Genomic DNA, 19534 nt, shown 5'->3' on the forward strand with positions numbered 1-19534 from the left:
TCAACTTGTGATTGAAAAAGTCACTCAAAAATATATGTTAAAATTAAAGTTATGTCTGATATTCTGTGAAAATTTCATTCAAATCGGTCTATGAATAACTGAGATATGGTTTATCAAAGTTTGTCATTTTGTATGGAAAATCGAAAAAGTTGCAAATGTTTTGTCCAATACTGTAGCAGTTATTACTGAAACTTATTTGAAACCTGGATCTAAACTCAAAAGAGATCCTAACTTTTTTGTTTACCGTAATGATCGACTTGATGGGGTATGTGGGGGAGTTGCAATCATCATTCATAAGCGTATAAAACATCAACTGTTTTCGTCATTTGAAACTAAAGTTTTTGAAACTTTAGGTGTTTCAGTTGAAACACAACTTGGTAAATATATACTGCTTCGCGTTAGAAAATGGGTTAACCAACGTGCGAAGTTCGGTTTTTGACCAACTTCGCCGCGTCGCAAGTCGATTCTCAATAGTGCGCATAATGCACACGGTGAAGGGCATAGATGCGCACTATAGCGTAGTGACTCGCGACGCGGCGAAGTTGGTCAAAAATCGAACTTCGCACGTTGGTTCATCCATTTTTAGTCGGGAAGCAACTTTCATAGCTGCCTATTTGCCTTTTCAATGCTCTGGACAGTAAGTTAATTTGCTCCAAACTGACTTGCGAAAATTGACTCGCAATAAGTAAAATTTTTTGTCATTGGTGACTTTAATGCCAAACATCGGTCATGGAATAATTCTCAAAGTAATTCCAACGGCAGAATTTTATTTGATGGGTGCTCTTCAGGATATTTCTCAATTCAATACCCTGATAGCCCTACATGTTTTTCCTCTTCTAGAAATCCATCTACGATTGACTTGGTCTTAACCGACTCTAGTCATCTTTGTAGCCAATTAGTTACTCATGTTGATTTTGATTCTGATCATGTGCCTGTTACATTTCAAATATCCCATGAAGCGATTCTCAATCCTATCAGCTCCACTTTTAATTATTTACGAGCCGACTGGAATATATATGAAACGTATGTTGACTCTAATCTTGATGTTAACATTTCTTTAGAAACTAAACTTGATATTGACAATGCTCTTGAAACATTAACAAATTCCATTGTTGAAGCCAGGAACATTGCTATTCCAAAATGTGAAAATTTGAATCCGTGATTATAGATGATGATCTTAATCTCTTGATCCGTCTTAAAAACGTGAGGAGAAGGCAATTTCAACGCACTCGTGATCCTGCTATGAAAATTATATGGCAGGATTTGCAGAAAGAAATCAAGAAACGTTTTGCAGATTTAAGAAACAAAAATTTTGAAAATAAAATTTCTCAATTGGACCCTGGCTCTAAGCCCTTTTGGAAATTATCTAAAATCTTGAAAAAACCTCAGAAGCCAATACCGGCATTGAAAGTGGAAAACAAATTATTACTAACTAATTGCGAAAAAGCTCAAAAACTTGCTATGCAATTTGAAAGCGCGCACAATTTTAATTTAGGACTAACTAGTCCAATTGGTCGGTGTTTAGACAAACTGGACTAGATGATATTTTGACGTTCTGAAGAAACGTTAAAGACTCCATCAATTCTGAGTTTTCCGATGTCATTTTGATACAGATGCATCATCAAACAGGTAAATTCCACTATTACAGCAAATAATGCAACAATTTAGACATTTGGAATGACTGGCGTACGTTTTTCTAAAACCATGAAAAAGCACTTGGTTCAGTCTGTCTGAATACCGACCAATTGAAAATCAAGTTACTCAGGAGTTCGAAAATATTCTCAATCAAGAGAACGTTTTCGAAAATGCCTGGGAGACTGATTTGGAAGAAGTGAGAACTATTATTAAAAAATTCAAAAATATGAAAGCTCTTGGCGATGATGGAATTTTCTACATCCTCATCAAGAAACTTCCAGAAAGTAGCTTATCATTTTTAGTTGATATATAACAAATGTTTTCAATTAGCATATTTTCCTGACAAATGGAAAAATGCTAAGGTTGTTCCAATTATAAAACCAGACAAAAATCCAGCAGAAGCTTCTAGCTATCGTCCAATCAGTTTGCTTTCATCCATCAGTAAACATCAACGAAAATTCAATTTTTGCCAATGAACAGTTCGGATTCCGCCATTGACATTCGACCACTCATCAACTCTTACATGTAACAAATTTGATCCGTTCCAACAATACTGAAGGCTACTCTACTGCTCTTGCTCTTCTAGACATAGAAAAAGCATTCGACAGTGTTTGGCATGAAGGTTTGATCGTAAAATTGAAAAACTTTAATTTTCCAACCTACACTGTTAGAATAATTCAAAGTTATCTGTCAAATCGTACACTTCAGGTTAAATATCAGAACTCCAGATCTGAAAGACTTTCTGTAAGAGCTGGTGTTCCCCAAGGCAGCCTTTTGGGACCAATATTATACAATATTTTCACATCTGACTTACCTGAGTTACCTCAGGGATGTCAAAAATCCTTGTTTGCGGATGACACAGGCCTCTCCGCCAAAGGACGAAGCCTGCGTGTCATCTGTAGTGGATTGCAAAAAAGTTTGGATATTTTTTCTTCACACTTGCAAAAATGGAAGATTTCTCCTAATGCTTCCAAAACTCAACTAATAATATTCCCACTTAAACCAAAAGCTCTTTATTTGAAACCCTCAAGTAGACATGTTGTCACGATGAGAGGGGTCCCAATAAATTGGTCAGATGAAGTTAAGTATCTAGAGATCATGCTAGATAAGAATTTAACTTTCAAAAATCACATTGAGGGCATTCAAGCCAAATGTAACAAATATGTAAAATGTCTCTATCCACTTATCTGCTAATCTGCTAATATCAACGCACCCCCTAGCCATGGCCAATCTGCGTTGTTTACACAAACATCCCTATAAACCCCACGCTGGGAAATACGTTTACCGAAAAAGGCGTTATGAGGTTCTGCACTGCATTCTTGTATTGGATTTACTTTAATGGCATTGTTGTTAGCAATTCACAAAAAGTGAAAGAGAAAGAAAACATGATTTGTGCAGGCAGAGCCCCATAGGCTATGCTATACCAGTTAGCACGCCCGACGCACACCGATGACAGAGTGGGTAGGCCCGCACCATCGTCCCGCCCTTCTACCTATTTATGAGATAGGCAGTTCTGTCAGGGTGTAAATAGTTATTATTATCCATGTAATCAAATTGTAATGCACCCTCCACGTGTTAACGACCTTAAGGCGGGACTACTTGCGTGCCGGGCCCGCACATCCTCCTGCTGCGACATCACCTCTCCACAATGGCTTGGAGGTTTCCTTTCTTCATTTCGGTTGTTCTGGAAAGATAAGAAAACAAGGAAAGGAAGGGGCCACACCACTCCACAGAATGGCGGCCCATCTGATATTAGTTTTGTGTTAAATAATTATTGTTGTGAGTAGAGATCCTGAAAGGGAGAAATGCGAGTAGGCGGTAAGCCGCCAATCGAACCGTCAAAATCCCATTAGCTTTCAATACTATGCCTCTATCAGAAAATTCTAGTAAATCATAATTTATTCTCCTACACTTTCCCTAACACAAAGTATTCCTATTTAATAAGACAAGTGCAAAAGCACAGATAAAAGTGTGGGACCGCATCGAATCATGTTGGTGCCCTCAGAGCACTCATTCTTCGATTTGCGAAATATGAGTCCGCTGAAAACACCGACCCGACTCGACGCAATCGCTCACCTCTACCGGCATCCCCGCACATGTAAAAAACTTCTGCGATAATCCTGTGGTGTGTAAGAAACGCACAATATTATTTTGATTTCAATCCTACCTGCGCCCTCCAAGATCCAAGGTGCTGCTGCCTTACATTCAAAACTTCTTTCCTCAAAGTCTGTCTATCAATTCCGAACTCTATTGCATACTACAATACCAATCAGACCCTATTCCTGACAAGACACAGATGGGTTTATTCCACGACTGGCGCGAGGTGACAATTGCCGGCGTCGCACAGCGAGGCGACAATTCCCGACTCGAGTGAGGTGACTCTCCATTTGATTTGCACGGCGACTCACCTCACTCGAGTCGAGAACCGCCACCCCGCCATATGACACCGACAACTGCCACCCCACGCCAGCCGCAGAATAAACCCAAGAGTCACAACCCCAATGTGATGGATTTACCCACAACCTTGTCATAACCCCTCTTACGTTTCGCTATCCTCGGAAGTCACCCATATTGATGCTTGGCAAAATATATCAGTATTCAATCCACAAATCCCAAATTACACCACATTACTTTGGTCCGTTTAGCGTCGCCGGTGGATACCTGTTCTGACATTCTTTCAAATACCACTTCAATCCTGTTCCCCCACTTTATCAATAAGAATGTTGACGAATCACGATAATCTGAAGATCGTGACCAGAACGGAGGTAGGATTTATCAGTAGGGACCAACCACCACCTGTAAAATGTCTCTATCCACTTATTAATAGAAAATCAAAACTTTGTCTTAAGAACAAGCTTTTGATATTCAAACAAATTTTCAGGCCAGCCATGTTGTATGCTGTACCAATATGGACTAGCTGTTGTAATACCAGGAAGAAAGCTCTGCAGAGAATTCAAAATAAAATTTTGAAAATGATTCTGAGGCTTCCTCCCTGGTATAGTACAAATGAATTACATAGAATATCCAATGTTGAAACATTGGAACAAATGTCAAATAAAATAATCAATAATTTCAAGCAAAAATCGTTACAATCTTCTATTGCCACGATTAATGCGTTATATGTTTAGGTTAAGTTAGGTTAAGTATATTGAAAACGTTTGTTTTTTTTTGTCTCTTATTAGCAGGTGAAATCAACTCACCTGTAAAAAATCTGAACTGCTACGGCAAATGAAATGTAATATGTTGTTAACAAAATGTTAATAAAATCTTAGATTTGTTTTACCAAATTAGGATGATAGTGTTGTCGAATAACACAGAACACCTAGATATAAGAAATAATGAATGTAATGTTTGGAATGATACTAACAAAGAAATTAAAAAAAAAATACAAAATTTGTAGAACATTCATACAAAAAACATAACGAGGGGGTGGGTGGGTGTCAAAAACAGAGGACTGACACGGCTGTCACCCTGCATACATTTCGGCTTTTCCTCACATCGTTTTTGGTACTTCGCGTTTTGGTACCCACTTTCTGGTCGGTTTTCCCTAGTGATCCTTTATAGAGAGATAAGCGGAAGTAAAATGGAATGATTTGGCAACAGACCAGCAGTGCTGATTTTGATCGGCGTCGAGAATAATATTGTAACACGGGCATGACTTCCTCATTGCTGTAAGTGTATTTTGTTTCGTTATAGATCTTTGAGCTACATATCAAAACTAATAAACAGCCGAAAAAATCAAAAACTAAAAATCGCATTGACAAAAATTCCAAAAAACTAAAACATTTCATTTTTTTTGCTTCATGCAAAATTACTTTTACCGAAATAATTTCAAGCGGATTACATTACTCCTCAAGAAAATTTCAAAACAAACATAACGCATGTTCGTTTGGCTCACACTTTGACAGCTCTCGCTGCTCGATTGGCTCACACTTTGACAGAAATGTCAGCTTCCGCGAATCTCTCTTATAAAGGATTTCTAGTTTTCCCTAACTTGCTCCTGATTTTCGAGTGCTGAATCAATGTTGGGTAGCTAATTATTGGATTTCACCCCCCTGGTCAACAAAGGCCATTTTCAGCGTTGTGGGAAGTATGTACCGTAATTCGGGGTGTAGTTGATCAGTGGGGAGATGTTGATCATTCCCGTATCTACACGCTAAGAAAATATAATACTAGTTGGCTTAAATATCATACTAAAATCATATTCGATCTATTCACTCATTGTGATGCATATCGGCGTTATAAGCTTTGCTAGTATAAACGGGTTTTATTTCGGTCAATGTATTTTTGGATATTAATCAACCAATGTATAAAGCTCTATTATCCTATAAACTGTTTATAAATAGCCATTTTAGTGCGGTCGATGTAATCAAAAATAATCGGAAACTGTTTCTTATATTATTATCAACACATTTATTAGTTTTATAAGGAACTGGTCTATATTGCTACTATTTACAGCTGCTTTTTCAAATTTATTTTGCTTCCCGACATTGACTGATCCGGTCTCCTGCGCAATGCCACTTCGATCTCGCAAAATCCATCATGCTCGGTGAATTCAGTTCCAGAATAGTGTCCCGATTTTTTTCCGATTTCTTCACGATTATCGCGATGGGTTTCTTCCGCACAAAATCAACTGAAAAGGTTTCATATCACGTTTACTGAATGGTTTAAATATTATAGCCAGCCAACTTACCTTTCAACAGCTTTTTCGGCTGTAATTTGTACAGTTTTACGACACGCTGGAACTTCGGAAGATTTCCTTTATTTGAGGTTGGTTTGTTATTTTGTCTCCAAGAGTTTTCACATGCTGCTGAACAGGATGAAAACATACTCGGGGTATTTAGGCACCTTTTCGTGAATATTATGATATTTTTAATGAACGCGACGCGACTTACTTGAATAGCATGAATTAAGTAACCGAACAGAACGAGATTGATTTTGCAAAAGTCCACAGAGTAGCATGGGTGGCTACATATGCATGGTAAAATATATAAAAGAAAAATGCATGACAAAGTATAAAATAAAATAATCCAGAGAATATTTTTTAAGTATCGCAACGATTAAATGAGGAAAATGTTTGAAAAATAATAATATGCATGCTAACTAGTATAATCGCTTTTCTCCGTGTACATGTGTCAAGTCAAGAAAGCTATGATCCGATTTCAATTATCACAATTTTTGTGATGTCGCATTAGCTGATATCTGCTCTTCATGTTTTGAATGTCGTTTTGACATTCAAGATAATTCTACCATTTTAAAACAGATTTTTAATGAAATGTTTGAGGGGTTCTTCTCTAAACAATTCAATACAGAGTCAGAATTAGGGCGAATGTGAAGACTAATAGATTCTCAGTAAAATCGGTTTGAAGTTTGCGGGTTTAATTTTAATTCTATATTATGTTTCCGATCGATTTAATCGCATGATGCATTTTTGTAGGATCCATTACAATATTATTTTTGTAGCAAAACATTTAACCTATTTAAATATTATGAATAACATGTTGAAATAAATAAAAATCCATCATGCGCCATTCAACAAAATTTAGAGCTGTTGCGCCCCTCGATTTTTTGTCTTCTTCAGTTTGACAACAGCGATTGCGCCTTTTGACCTCGTCCTTCTGGTTTGACTATCATCAGCTTCGCCGTTCTGCTACGCTCTCTCGCACGAACCTTTATCACTAACGCCCTTCTGCACACTCAGTTTTAAATGCGCCCTGCTGCCACACTCAAGCTCAAATGCGCCCGGTTACCGCAGAGGGGGAAGATGGGCGAAATTGACATCAGAGTTCGAATCGAAAGAGAATATCAAATGCGCCTTTATGTTTTTCTTACTTATTTCGTGAAAAACGTTATTTTTAGGGAACAGAGGTGCATTATATGATTGCAATTTATCAAACAAACTGTTAGGTGAATAAAACTCAGTTTGTTTACATTTGTCAGTTAGGCCATTAATCTGGTACTGTATTGAATTGACTTTTGCCAAGTAAAGTAAGGCACAAAAGTGATCAACTTCATCCCATTTTACGGTACTTCAACAGAAAAGTAATTGCCTATCCGCTTTCATGCGGCTTGACGAAAATTTGTGTTGGGGGGATGGGACTCAAACCCACGACCATCCGCATATGAAGCGCACGTGCTGCCAACTACGCCAGGCCGACCCCCAAGAAAACAGTAAGGGTATTCACTAAAAGCTGCGTAATGGGAAGTAAAATTTCCAATTTTAGCGTTACATAATAATTGGATGCTGCCTAGGAATCTGCGTAAAATAGCAAAGAAATATTTCAAATGAAATAATTCTTTTGAGCATTGACATACGACAAATTTTTAATCTAGTAACCAATCGAGAACATTCTAAGAATTTGTTGTTACTGATGACTAACGTCAAATTTTATTATAGATTGTTTTCACTTTTGATAGTGCTCGTTTTCGTTACGGTACCCAAAAACCAATTAAATTCACCAGCGAACAGTGATTATTTTAGCTGGGACATGATTGCATTTTACACAGTTTCAGTTAGGGTAAATTTGGATTCCGAAACATAAAATCACCACAGTGCCCACTCATGCAAAAATGGGAATCCTGATCATCCAGCCCTGAATCCATATCACTCAACGATATTAAACCTGAGATTTTAAACCACAAAGTCTTGACCGAAATCATCTTTTTGTTTACTTTTGAATATTGTTAGAAAATGATCCATCGAATGATGTTGGTCACAATAGAATGCTCTGAATCATTCGTTTATTTGGCATAGTATTATCAACAAGTACAACGGCATTGTGGTACATTCCGAATATATCATTACCACATATTCCTATGCTACAGGGCACAACTCATCCTTAAGCAGACGCCTCTACCAAACATGTCTCGTATAGTACACCATGTCTTTAATGCCATTTTATGTAATCTTTTGATAATTTTATGTTCTGGATGTTTTCCCGGATATTATGGCCAATGAATCATTTGAAGGTTAGTTTGTTTTGTTACGACAACCAACGCGTACTTTGATCGATCATGTCAATACAGAGTCAGAATTAGGGCGAATGTGAACACTAATACATTGTCAGTAAAATCGGTTTGAAGTTCAGCGAATATATTGGGTGGTATGAATAAAAAACTTTGAACTTCACTACATGTAGCATCTACTCAAAAACAAAATCCACAAAGTTTACTACACTTTTGGTATGAATAAAAAACTTTTCGAACATGTAGTACTTACTACTTTCGAACACGAGCAGTGACTGAAGCTGCACGTTAAGAAATTTCCATTCAGAGTGCAGAGTGATTCTGCACGTAAAGAACAATCTATTCAGAGTGACGCCTAAAATTAATACAATCATGCATATGAAGAAAATGCATGGAATCTAATCGATTACGCGACAATTTGCACAAATCATGAAGGTGCTGTGACAAGATTTGTAGTGTAATTTTGCGATTAGTCTGGTATTCTCTCTATGTCTATGATTTTATGATGTACCAAAGAATTTTCTGGGTGGTTTTCGGCCTTCGCCAACGCCGATGATTTTTTGAATACTAGCTTAACATTTATGAAGAGATCTTGAGATTACAGCTATGAAATTTGGAACCACATATTTTCTAGCACCAGTACTGAGATTCTGGTGAAATTGCGGTAGAATTTTGATTACACTTTTTTTTTTTATTTTGATGCTCCTCGTGTGTTTTCTTAACAGCATGTTGAATTCCGATGTTCTAAGTGTTTCTGTGATATTCTCGTTATTTTGGTGGGGTTTCTGATAGTATCCTTGGAATGTCTAGAACTTAGAATGTAGAGATTTTTATGAGAATTGTAGTGATTCCATTGGTAGTCGTTAGAATTCAATGAGGATCTCCCCTTAAACACCAGGGTTCCCTTTGAAATTATTAAAATTCTTAACGATTCCACAAAAAATCCCATTGAAATCTATAAAATATTTACCGACATTCAAAACGTTTATATTGAAGCTTAATTTTGAAATTCCAACGGAACTGAAGATCAACGGAATCTTAAAGGTTTTTACAATAATTACAAAGATTGATTTTCGGAATTACAAATATTCACACAATAATTCGCAGGAATCCCACCGCAACCTCATAGATTCTTACAGAAATACCGTCTCAAAGATACCCACAGAATTCCAAGAGATTAATATTCGGAATCCCATTCCCACCCCAATTCTAGAGTTTTTTACCAGATTCCTAATATTTCCGCAATATTCCTAGAATGGTATTTAAATTTTCAGAATTATCATAAAACCGACATCCCTATCGGAATTTCAAAGTTCCTACAGGAATTCCGGAATTCAAAAGGAAATCTGAGATGTCAGAATTTACACGTAAAATTCAGAATTACTTTATCAATATCTGAATTCCTACCGACATTCTAAAATTCCTAAAAAATAACATAATTATCGTAATGCCAGAATTCACACGGATATTACAAATTGCTACTGCCGGTAATCTTACCGGAATCTCAGAATTGGCGGAGCGAAAGTTTTCGTAACCTCAGAATTCCTTTGCAAAACTCAAAATAATTTCCGATATATCAAAACTCATATCGTTTTCCCATGATTTTTACTCAAAAGTAAATTATTCCTTTCAATTCCGCAAACTCAAAGCATGTGTAGCGACCTCTGAAGCTAACTACCAGTAGCTTTGTAGTAAATGCTACCTTTATTCATAGCAATGCGTTGTTTGTAGTATGTTCGAAAGGTGTAGAAAGGAAAATGACACAAACATGTTCCACTCGTGTTCCACATATAGCGTTTACTACCGAGAATGTAGTGAACTCAACTTTACTACATTTTATTCATACGGCCCATTGACTTCGCAGCACCAAACCGTAATCGCGCCTGCTCATGAGGTGCGAACTTTTCTAGATGCGAAGCTAATGTCAAAGTCGAAACAATGGGTGATATGAATAAAAAACTTTGAACTTTACTACATGTAGCATCTACTCAAAAACAAAATCCACAAACTTTACTACACTTTTGGTATGAATAAAAAACTTTTCGAACATGTAGTGCTTACTACTTTCGAACATGAGCAGTGACTGAAGCTGCACGTTGAGAAATTTCCATTCAGAGTGCAGAGTGATTCTAAATTAATACAATCATGCATATGAAGGAAATGCATGGAATCTAATCGATTACGCGATAATTTGCACAAAATCATGATGGTGCTGTAATTTGACAAGATTTGTAGTGTAATTTTGCAATTAGTCTGGCATTCTCTTTATGTCTATGATTTTATGATGATGGTACATCAAAGAATTTTCTGGGTGGTTTTCGGTCTTCGCCAACGCCCGTGATTGATGATTTTTTTGAGATCTTGAGATCACAGCTATCAAATTAGGAACCACATATTTTCTAGCACCAGTACTGAGATTCTGGTGAAATTGCGGTAGAATTTTGACGCTCCCCGTGTGTTATCTTAACAGCATGTTGAATTCTGGAAGTTCTAAGTGTTTCTGTGATATTCTCGTTATTTCAGTGGGGTTTCTGATAGTATCCTTGGAATTTCTAGAACTTAGAATGTAGAGATTTTTATGGGAATTGTAGTGATTCCATTGGTAGTCGTTAGAATTCAATGAGGATCTCCTCTAAAATACCAGGGTTCCCTTTGAAATTATTAAAAATCACATTGAAATCTTTAAAAAATTTACCGACATTCAAAAGGTTCATATTAAAGCCTTGCTTTGAAATTCCAACGGAACTGGAAATCAACGGAATCTTGAAGTTTTTTACAATAATTACAAAGATTGATTTTCAGAATTACAAATATTCACACAATAATTCGCAGGAATCCCACTGCAATCTCAGAGATTCTTACAGAAATACAGTCTCAAAGATACCCACAGAATTCCAAGAGATTAATATCCGGAATCCCATTCCCACCCCAATTCTAGAGTTTTTACCAGATTTCTTATATTTCCGCAATATTCCTATAATGGTATTTAAACTTCCAGAATTATCATTAAAAAATCCGACATCCCTATCGGAATCCCAAAGTTCCTACAGGAATTCCTAAATTTTAAAGGAAATCTGAGAATCTGAGATGTCAGAATTTACACGTAAAATTCAGAATTACATTGTGAATATCTGAATTCCTACCGACATCCTAAAATTCCTAGAAAATAACATAATTATCTTACATACAAAGGTATCGACCGTGATGATTTTATTTTGAAATTGTTTATCGGCATATCGGTCTATTTTGCTCGAAGTAAGAGGGAGCATGGAGAAGAAAGCAATGAATGATAATATAAGCCATCGATCGATAGAACCTGCTTGATCGCCAAACAGTATTAGGGCGCTTGAGACCTCCTTCCTTTTGGCTGTCTTGGTAGTGTCATTCTCAAAACACACCCAAGCCGTTCCCATAGGGGACGTTAGCCACAAGGAAGTGACGTTTCAAGTAATACTGTTTCATATGGTATGCCCTCTTCAACATCTAATCCAATTTCTCTCGCCGTTCCCTTACGGTACCTATCCATCTAGTATTCATTGCTTTCTTCTCCATGCTCCCTCTTACTTCGAGCAAAATAGACCGATATGCCGATAAACAATTTCAAAATAACATAATTATCGTAATGCCAGAATTCACACGGATATTACAAATTGCTACTGCCGGTAAGCTTACCGGAATCTCAGAATTGGCGGGGTGAATGTTTTCGTAACCTCAGAATTCCTAAGCAAAACTCAAAATACCTTCAAAAATTTCAAAACTCATATCGTTTTCCTATGATTTTTACTCAAAAGTAAATTATTCCATTCAATTCCGCAATCTCAAAGCATGTGTAGAAACCTCTGAAGCTAACTACCAGTAGCTTTGTAGTAAATGCCAGAGTCTATGAATGGAGAGTTGCGCGAAGAGTGAAACCAAATCTACCTATCGAACTGTCAAACCGTCTACCTATCGAGCAGGCCAGCAAAACAGATAGGGGCTATTTTCGAAGACGAAGAAGAACAACCATTCAAAGAAGCCTCTTCGCGCAACTCTCCATTCATAGACTCTGGTAAATGCTACCTTTATTCATAGCAATGCGTTGTTTGTAGTATGTTCGAAAGGTGTAGAAAGGAAAATGACACAAACATGTTCCACTCGTGTTCCACATATAGCGTTTACTACCGAGAATGTAGTAAACTCAACTTTACTACATTTTATTCATACGGCCCATTGGCCCTGCGGCTGTGAACACTCCGGGCGGCTTTCACGAATGTAAATAAACGGCTTAACAGATCTCTTACACACTATGTCAATCATGATGTCAATAATGAAGAAAATAAAAGAAATGTTGTGCAACTTTAGATAATTACGTTTCAGAAGTATGAATTTCACTTCAAAAGGGTTGCATTTTCATCAATTATTATTCGTAGGTCTCTTGTCTGCCTGAAAATACGAATCAGTGATGTGAATTCCCAACTATTCAGCTGTTTGTGGTATTAGAAATTAGCAACGTTTTTATACTATGTAGTGAGTAATTTTCTTTCAACGTGCAATTAAGTTCGCAGCTTCCAAACTGAGCTGCGATCGCACTTTGGATTATGGCAAAAAATACAATAATTTCAATTCTATATTATGTTTCCGATCGATTTAATCGCATGATGCATTTTTGTATGATCCATTACAATATTATTTTTGTAACAAACCATTTGATTTATTTTCATATTATGAACAACATGTTTAAATAAATAAAAAAGCATCATGCGCCATTCATCAAAATTGAGGATTGTTGCGCCCCTCGGTTTTTCGTCTCCTTCAGTTTGACAGCCGCGATTGCGCCTTTTGACCTCGTCCTTCTGTTTCGACTACACGGAGAAAAGCGATTATACTAGTTAGCATGCATATTATTATTTTTCAAACATTTTCCTCATTTAATCGTTGCGATACTTAAAAAATATTCTCTGGATTATTTTATTTTATACTTTGTCATGCATTTTTCTTTTATATATTTTACCATGCATATGTAGCCACCCATGCTACTCTTTGGACTTTTGCAAAATCAATCTCGTTCTGTTCGGTTACTTAATTCATGCTATTCAAGTAAGTCGCGTCGCGTTCATTAAAAATATCATAATATTCACGAAAAGGTGCCTAAATACCCCGAGTATGTTTTCATCCTGTTCAGCAGCATGTGAAAACTCTTGGAGACAAAATAACAAACCAACCTCAAATAAAGGAAATCTTCCGAAGTTCCAGCGTGTCGTAAAACTGTACAAATTACAGCCGAAAAAGCTGTTGAAAGGTAAGTTGGCTGGCTATAATATTTAAACCATTCAGTAAAAGTGATATGAAACCTTTTCAGTTGATTTTGTGCGGAAGAAACCCATCGCGATAATCGTGAAGAAATCGGAAAAAAATCGGGACACTATTCTGGAACTGAATTCACCGAGCATGATGGATTTTGCGAGATCGAAGTGGCATTGCGCAGGAGACCGGATCAGTCAATGTCGGGAAGCAAAATAAATTTGAAAAAGCAGCTGTAAATAGTAGCAATATAGACCAGTTCCTTATAAAACTAATAAATGTGTTGATAATAATATAAGAAACAGTTTCCGATTATTTTTGATTACATCGACCGCACTAAAATGGCTATTTATAAACAGTTTATAGGATAATAGAGCTTTATACATTGGTTGATTAATATCCAAAAATACATTGACCGAAATAAAACCCGTTTATACTAGCAAAGCTTATAACGCCGATATGCATCACAATGAGTGAATAGATCGAATATGATTTTAGTATGATATTTAAGCCAACTAGTATTATATTTTCTTAGCGTGTATCATCAGCTTCGTCGTTTTGCTACGCTCTTTCACACGAACCTTCTTCACTATCGACCTTCTGCACACTCAGTTTTAAATGCGCCCTGCTGCCACACTCAATCGCAAAGGGGGAAGGGGCGAAATTGACATCAGAGTTCGTATCGAAAGAGAATATCAAATGCGCCTTTATGTTTTTCTTACTTATTTCGTGAAAAACGTTATTTTTAAGAATCAGTTGTGCATTATATGATTGTAATTTATCAAATAAACTGTTAGGTGAATAAAACTCAATTTGTTTACATTTGTCAGTTAGGCCGTAAATCTGGTACTGTATTGATGTGATGAATTCTGACAGTTTGAAATATTCCAATCACAGTTTACACAATGGACCGATGCACGAGTTCACTAATTTGACGTTTGAGCGGTGCCGAATTCACTAGTTTCCATGGTGACATAAATAACACGGCACCGCTAAAACGTCAAATAGTGAACTCGTGCATAGGTCCATGCCGTGAAAGATTTCTAGAAAGATTCGCGAATCAGGCGAAACTGACAAAATGTACACAATTGAAGAAAATATAGCGTTGAAATTGTAGCTCGATTGTCTATTCACTGCACTTGAACTTTTCCCCTATTGATAATTTAACTATTCAAAAAAACGCAAATTTGTAGAAGACGAAACTTCACTTCATGCCAAACCACACACTTTATTGATTACGCCTGTGTTTTTGTTTATCAAAGTGATGGGCGCATCTGAAATCTAAATTAAAACACGGCGAGAGTAAACGGCGACACTGCAAACAAAAAATAAACAAGGCGTACATGGCGGGCTTAATTGAAACCAGAATGTAAACACGGCGCAAAAGTAATAGGCGACACTGAAAATAATATCGATTACAGGCTCATAACATTGGGCGATACTGGCATCCTTGAATGCGTTTAAGGCGAAACCTTATAATATTTTTTTTAGTACGAAATTGCTAGGGAAATTGTAGGAGATGTGTGTGGTATTGATGAGGATTTTAAAACTAGGTTTATGAAATGTGTATTAAAGTGGAAAGGTTAAAGTTTGACTATATTTTCTCCAATTGGGATTAAAAATTGCACATGAGAATTTCATTGGTTATTTTCTCATTTTTATTGGTTTGTCAGATAGGCCCTTATCGCGAATCCCTCTCGATTTAAAATAATCAGTTTAGGGTAAGTGTTCCCTTAGTTGGGGGTGTTCCTATAGTTGTGGTAGTGCCGTTTTCACTGATTTTATTACATTAACCACAGAACGGACGCTACCAATCGACGTATTGGCTTGTTGATACAGGTACGTTCCGTTTTTATCACGTTCCGATTTTGTCACGCTCCGATTTTGTCATGTTCCGATTTCGTCAACAAATTATTCCGTTTTTATCAACACACATAAATGTTTTTTTTTATTTTCAAAATATTTGGAATTCAAACTAGATACTTATTTTGAAGCAATTCAAATGCTTTTCAGTAGCCTCAGAGATGAATTTTCGACATTATGTTAATTTTGAGCACCTACGATACATGTTACGTGTCAAGTCATATACGATTCAATAAGGTTTGACTCATTATCCACTAATCAATTGGAGTATTTAAACTTAGTTCAAACTTGGTCTGTTGTACAAGATGACCCATGGAGAATGGAGAATTGCTCTGGCCACGTCCTAGCAACAACTGGAATTTGTGATTAGTTGAGTACGTACTTAAGAGAGTAGCAGAGATCTATATTTTTTCTAATATAACATGGTATCAAAAAATTTCTGACCCCGTCATATTTTTAACATTATCTTCTATCTCCCAAACTGGATAGCATTGCACAAACTATAGCAAACAGCCGTTGATTAGATCCTGTTCCAAAGGGTAGGGAAAAAGGTCCAGCAAAACTGCTTAGAAAATTTAGAAATCTTCATACAATAAATTTGCATCGAGGAAGAGGGTAAAGAATTGATATGGCTGACGATTTCAGAAACTGTTGAAACATGAGGTTCCCACGTCACGCACTTTGCCATCCCAAATTTGATGGGAGCTTGATCTTTCAGCAGACATGAACCCCTTCCCCAAATGAGAACTTAAACGTTAATTGGGAGTCTTATGCAAACATCCATACGCTCATTCATAAAACTTTACAAAAGAGTTTCTTACAAAAAGGTTCTAATTTGGTGATTCTTGTTCTAGAGTTTGTGCAGTTTGTGCACTTTTATGTTTTTGATGAACTTCTATATATAAATTAAAATTGAATGGTGTTTGCATGTTACGAAATGGCTTTAGAACGGGCTAATAATAATACATGATTATTTCACTGTTGAAGTGTTTGATCAAGTGTTCTGACGTGTTTGAATGAAGGAAACGATTTTGAAAATTCTCTGGAATAACTGGAGAAAACAACTGAAACAACTGCCGTTTGGTATGGAAAATTGCATGTCATTTTTCAGCAGCCTACTTGATGGAAAAACGGCGGGACCACTAGTATTTAATATGATTTTAACTTAACAAAAAACTAGAACTTTAAGTCAGTTTATTGCCAGTCTATTCCTGATCTAACGTAAAGCTAAAAGGCGATGGTGGCGCTGTTCTAGATTGGCGATTAGTGCATCCCTATCGAAGTTGGTAGTAATAATTTTAGAAGAAAAATAACCACAATTATTTTGCTAATAAGATTCTGGCAATTCAAAGCACAGGAATCTGTTACATTAATTTCAGTTTGCAAAATTTCCGCAACAGAACTCCACATTTAATCACCAATCGGGTGTAGCCAAAAATGCCAAAAAAATGTACCTTTGTAAAAAGCTCTCAGTTGATAACTGCGAAAGTGTTTGTAAGACACTAAGCTGAGAAGAAGGTCTTTCACAGTTGGAATGTAATGTCATTAAGAAAAAAAAAGAAGCAGAAGGATGAAGATACGAAAAGAAATTGTTTCTTGTTTAATCTTTCTTGGAATAAAACCAATGATCATCTTGGCTCACTTTCTTGTAGCCTTTTCTACAAATATGACGCACATTATGATGAAAAGGACATTTATGTGATTACATTACATTTATTGCCCAAGAAAACTAAACTATTAGTGATTTATTACAAAATCATATTGATTGATAGGAGTCTGCAATAAACTTTCATTATGAACCTATAAGAATTAACAATCCAAATGCTCTTCAGAGCTCTTAAACATCAATACTGTACATTTATGATATGAAAATGTGTATTATCCTGACAAAACAGCAATTTTCTTTTCAAATTTGTAAAATATTTTGTCTAAGAAAATTATTCCGTTTTTGTCACGGTTCCGTTTTTGTCAACTGAAAATTGCTGATCGTGTTGATAAAAACGGAACATACCTGTATACGGAATAGTTGAAAAGCGCATTCAAATTGCTTTAAAACTGATGAAATATAACTAAAACTGCTAAAACTTGACTTGCTTGTACCAATAGTTGCGGTAAAGTGTTCATATAGTAGAGGATCCCATAAGAAAACAACGGATACCGCAACTAGGAACACAAATTAAAAATATACCGCAACTAAAGGAACTGTGTACCAATGGACCAATGCACGCGTTCATTCTTTGACGTTTGAGCGGTGCCGTGTTATTTACGTGACCATGGCAACGAATGAATTTGGGACCGCTCAAACGTCAAATTAGTGAACTCGTGCATTGGTCCATTTACCTATGGACCTATGCACGAGTTCACTATTTGACGTTTAAGCGGTGCCGTGTTATTTATGTGACCATGGAAACTCGTGAATTCGGCACCGCTCAAATGTCAAATTAGTGAACTCGTGCATCGGTCCATGCACGAGTTCACTTATTTGACGTTTGAGCGGTGCCGAATTCACTCGTTGCTATGGTCACGTAAATAACACGGCACCGTTAAAACGTCAAATAGTGAACTCGTGCATCGGTCCATAGTGGAGGTATTGTTTTTAACAATAGAGATATAAAACTGTAGAGGACGCATGTCGCTGCTGTTCCCTTTGTTCTCGCTCAGAAACATGTCGGGTACATAAGTGTCAAACTGCATACTTTTTCGCGTTGACATTTATAGCCCCGCCTATCTCCGCCAGCAAAAGATGTTCCTGCAGCGACGCCAGCGACATTCTTCCTCTATAGTTTATTACCTCTATTTTTTTAACTGACATGCCGTGGTTTACTGCGATGAAATCATTTCTCTCATTAAGTCAATGGACCTATGCACGAGTTCACTATTTGACATTCTAGCGGTGCCTTGTTATTTATGGGACCATGGCAACCAGTGAATTTGGCACCGCTCAAACGTCAAATTAGTGAACTCGTGCATCGGACCATAGCCGTTACTTCCCGTTACAACATTAACATGTACATTAATTGCACATCTTGAATTTGGGCATTTAAATGAAGTTCAATCGTGCTTAGTACCTCCACTATTGGTACATCTACCCTACTGTGACTTACGCAGCATTTTACGCTGTTTAGTGAATACCCCTAGTATCTTTGTAGATATAAATATTTGATTTTTCAGGATAACCTTGATACGCTAGGATTAGAAGTGGACCGACTCACGCGCCAAGTTGCAAATTACAAAAGCTATAAACGATGATATCAAATCAAATATAATACATGAATATTCCTTGCCGTGTAATAGAACATTTTTATTTGTTTTATTTTTTTTTTAATAAATAATAGTCCTGCCATAGGTAGGCTCTTCTACAAACAAATGTATGTGTTTCACCTAGAACTTCCGATATTCCTTGGACTCAAATACAAATGTTTGTTTTTGTTTGTGTATGGCCGGTATCGCTGATCATAAGTACTGTGCAAAAGAATAGGACAAACACAGATAACAGATGTTTATGCTAGAACAAAAACTTCTGAAAACTTGTGTAAATATTTAAACAAAAACGCGTTGAAAACACTAGCGCCGCCACACAGCGTATTGTGGCAATCAGTGGTAAGTATAATTATCTTGAAATGTTTTTTATTCCTCAGTGGTGCCATGGGAACTTAACGATAAAAGAAAGCGCCACCACGATGTTGCTACTTGTGTTGCCATTTAAAAAGACCGTCAATTGTCTTCCACAGTTTTACAATCGAAGTTAAACGTCTGTTATCTGTGGGACAAGAAACTTCGACAAACATTT

General features: G+C 36.7%; 1 protein-coding gene and 1 long non-coding RNA gene across 6 annotated transcripts in view; both read left to right on the top strand.

Moving 5' to 3' along the window:
* LOC5569994 (coiled-coil domain-containing protein 186) overlaps positions 1-19040 on the top strand; it is a 249268-nt gene extending 230228 nt beyond the window's left edge. For all 5 annotated transcript variants that reach the window (XM_021851496.1, XM_021851488.1, XM_021851480.1 and 2 more), the window contains one exon: positions 18916-19040. In XM_021851496.1, the coding sequence (XP_021707188.1) occupies positions 18916-18993 (78 nt within the window). In that variant the 3' untranslated portion in view covers positions 18994-19040. The remainder of the gene's footprint in view (positions 1-18915) is intronic.
* LOC110678533 lies at positions 13291-14117 on the top strand. The gene is made up of 2 exons (XR_002501690.1): positions 13291-13879; positions 13940-14117. It is a non-coding gene; the product is annotated as an uncharacterized LOC110678533 (long non-coding RNA).
* Positions 19041-19534: the final 494 nt, after the last annotated feature.

Source organism: Aedes aegypti, chromosome 1 (genome assembly GCF_002204515.2).
Source record: "Aedes aegypti strain LVP_AGWG chromosome 1, AaegL5.0 Primary Assembly, whole genome shotgun sequence".
Lineage (NCBI taxonomy): Eukaryota > Metazoa > Arthropoda > Insecta > Diptera > Culicidae > Aedes > Aedes aegypti.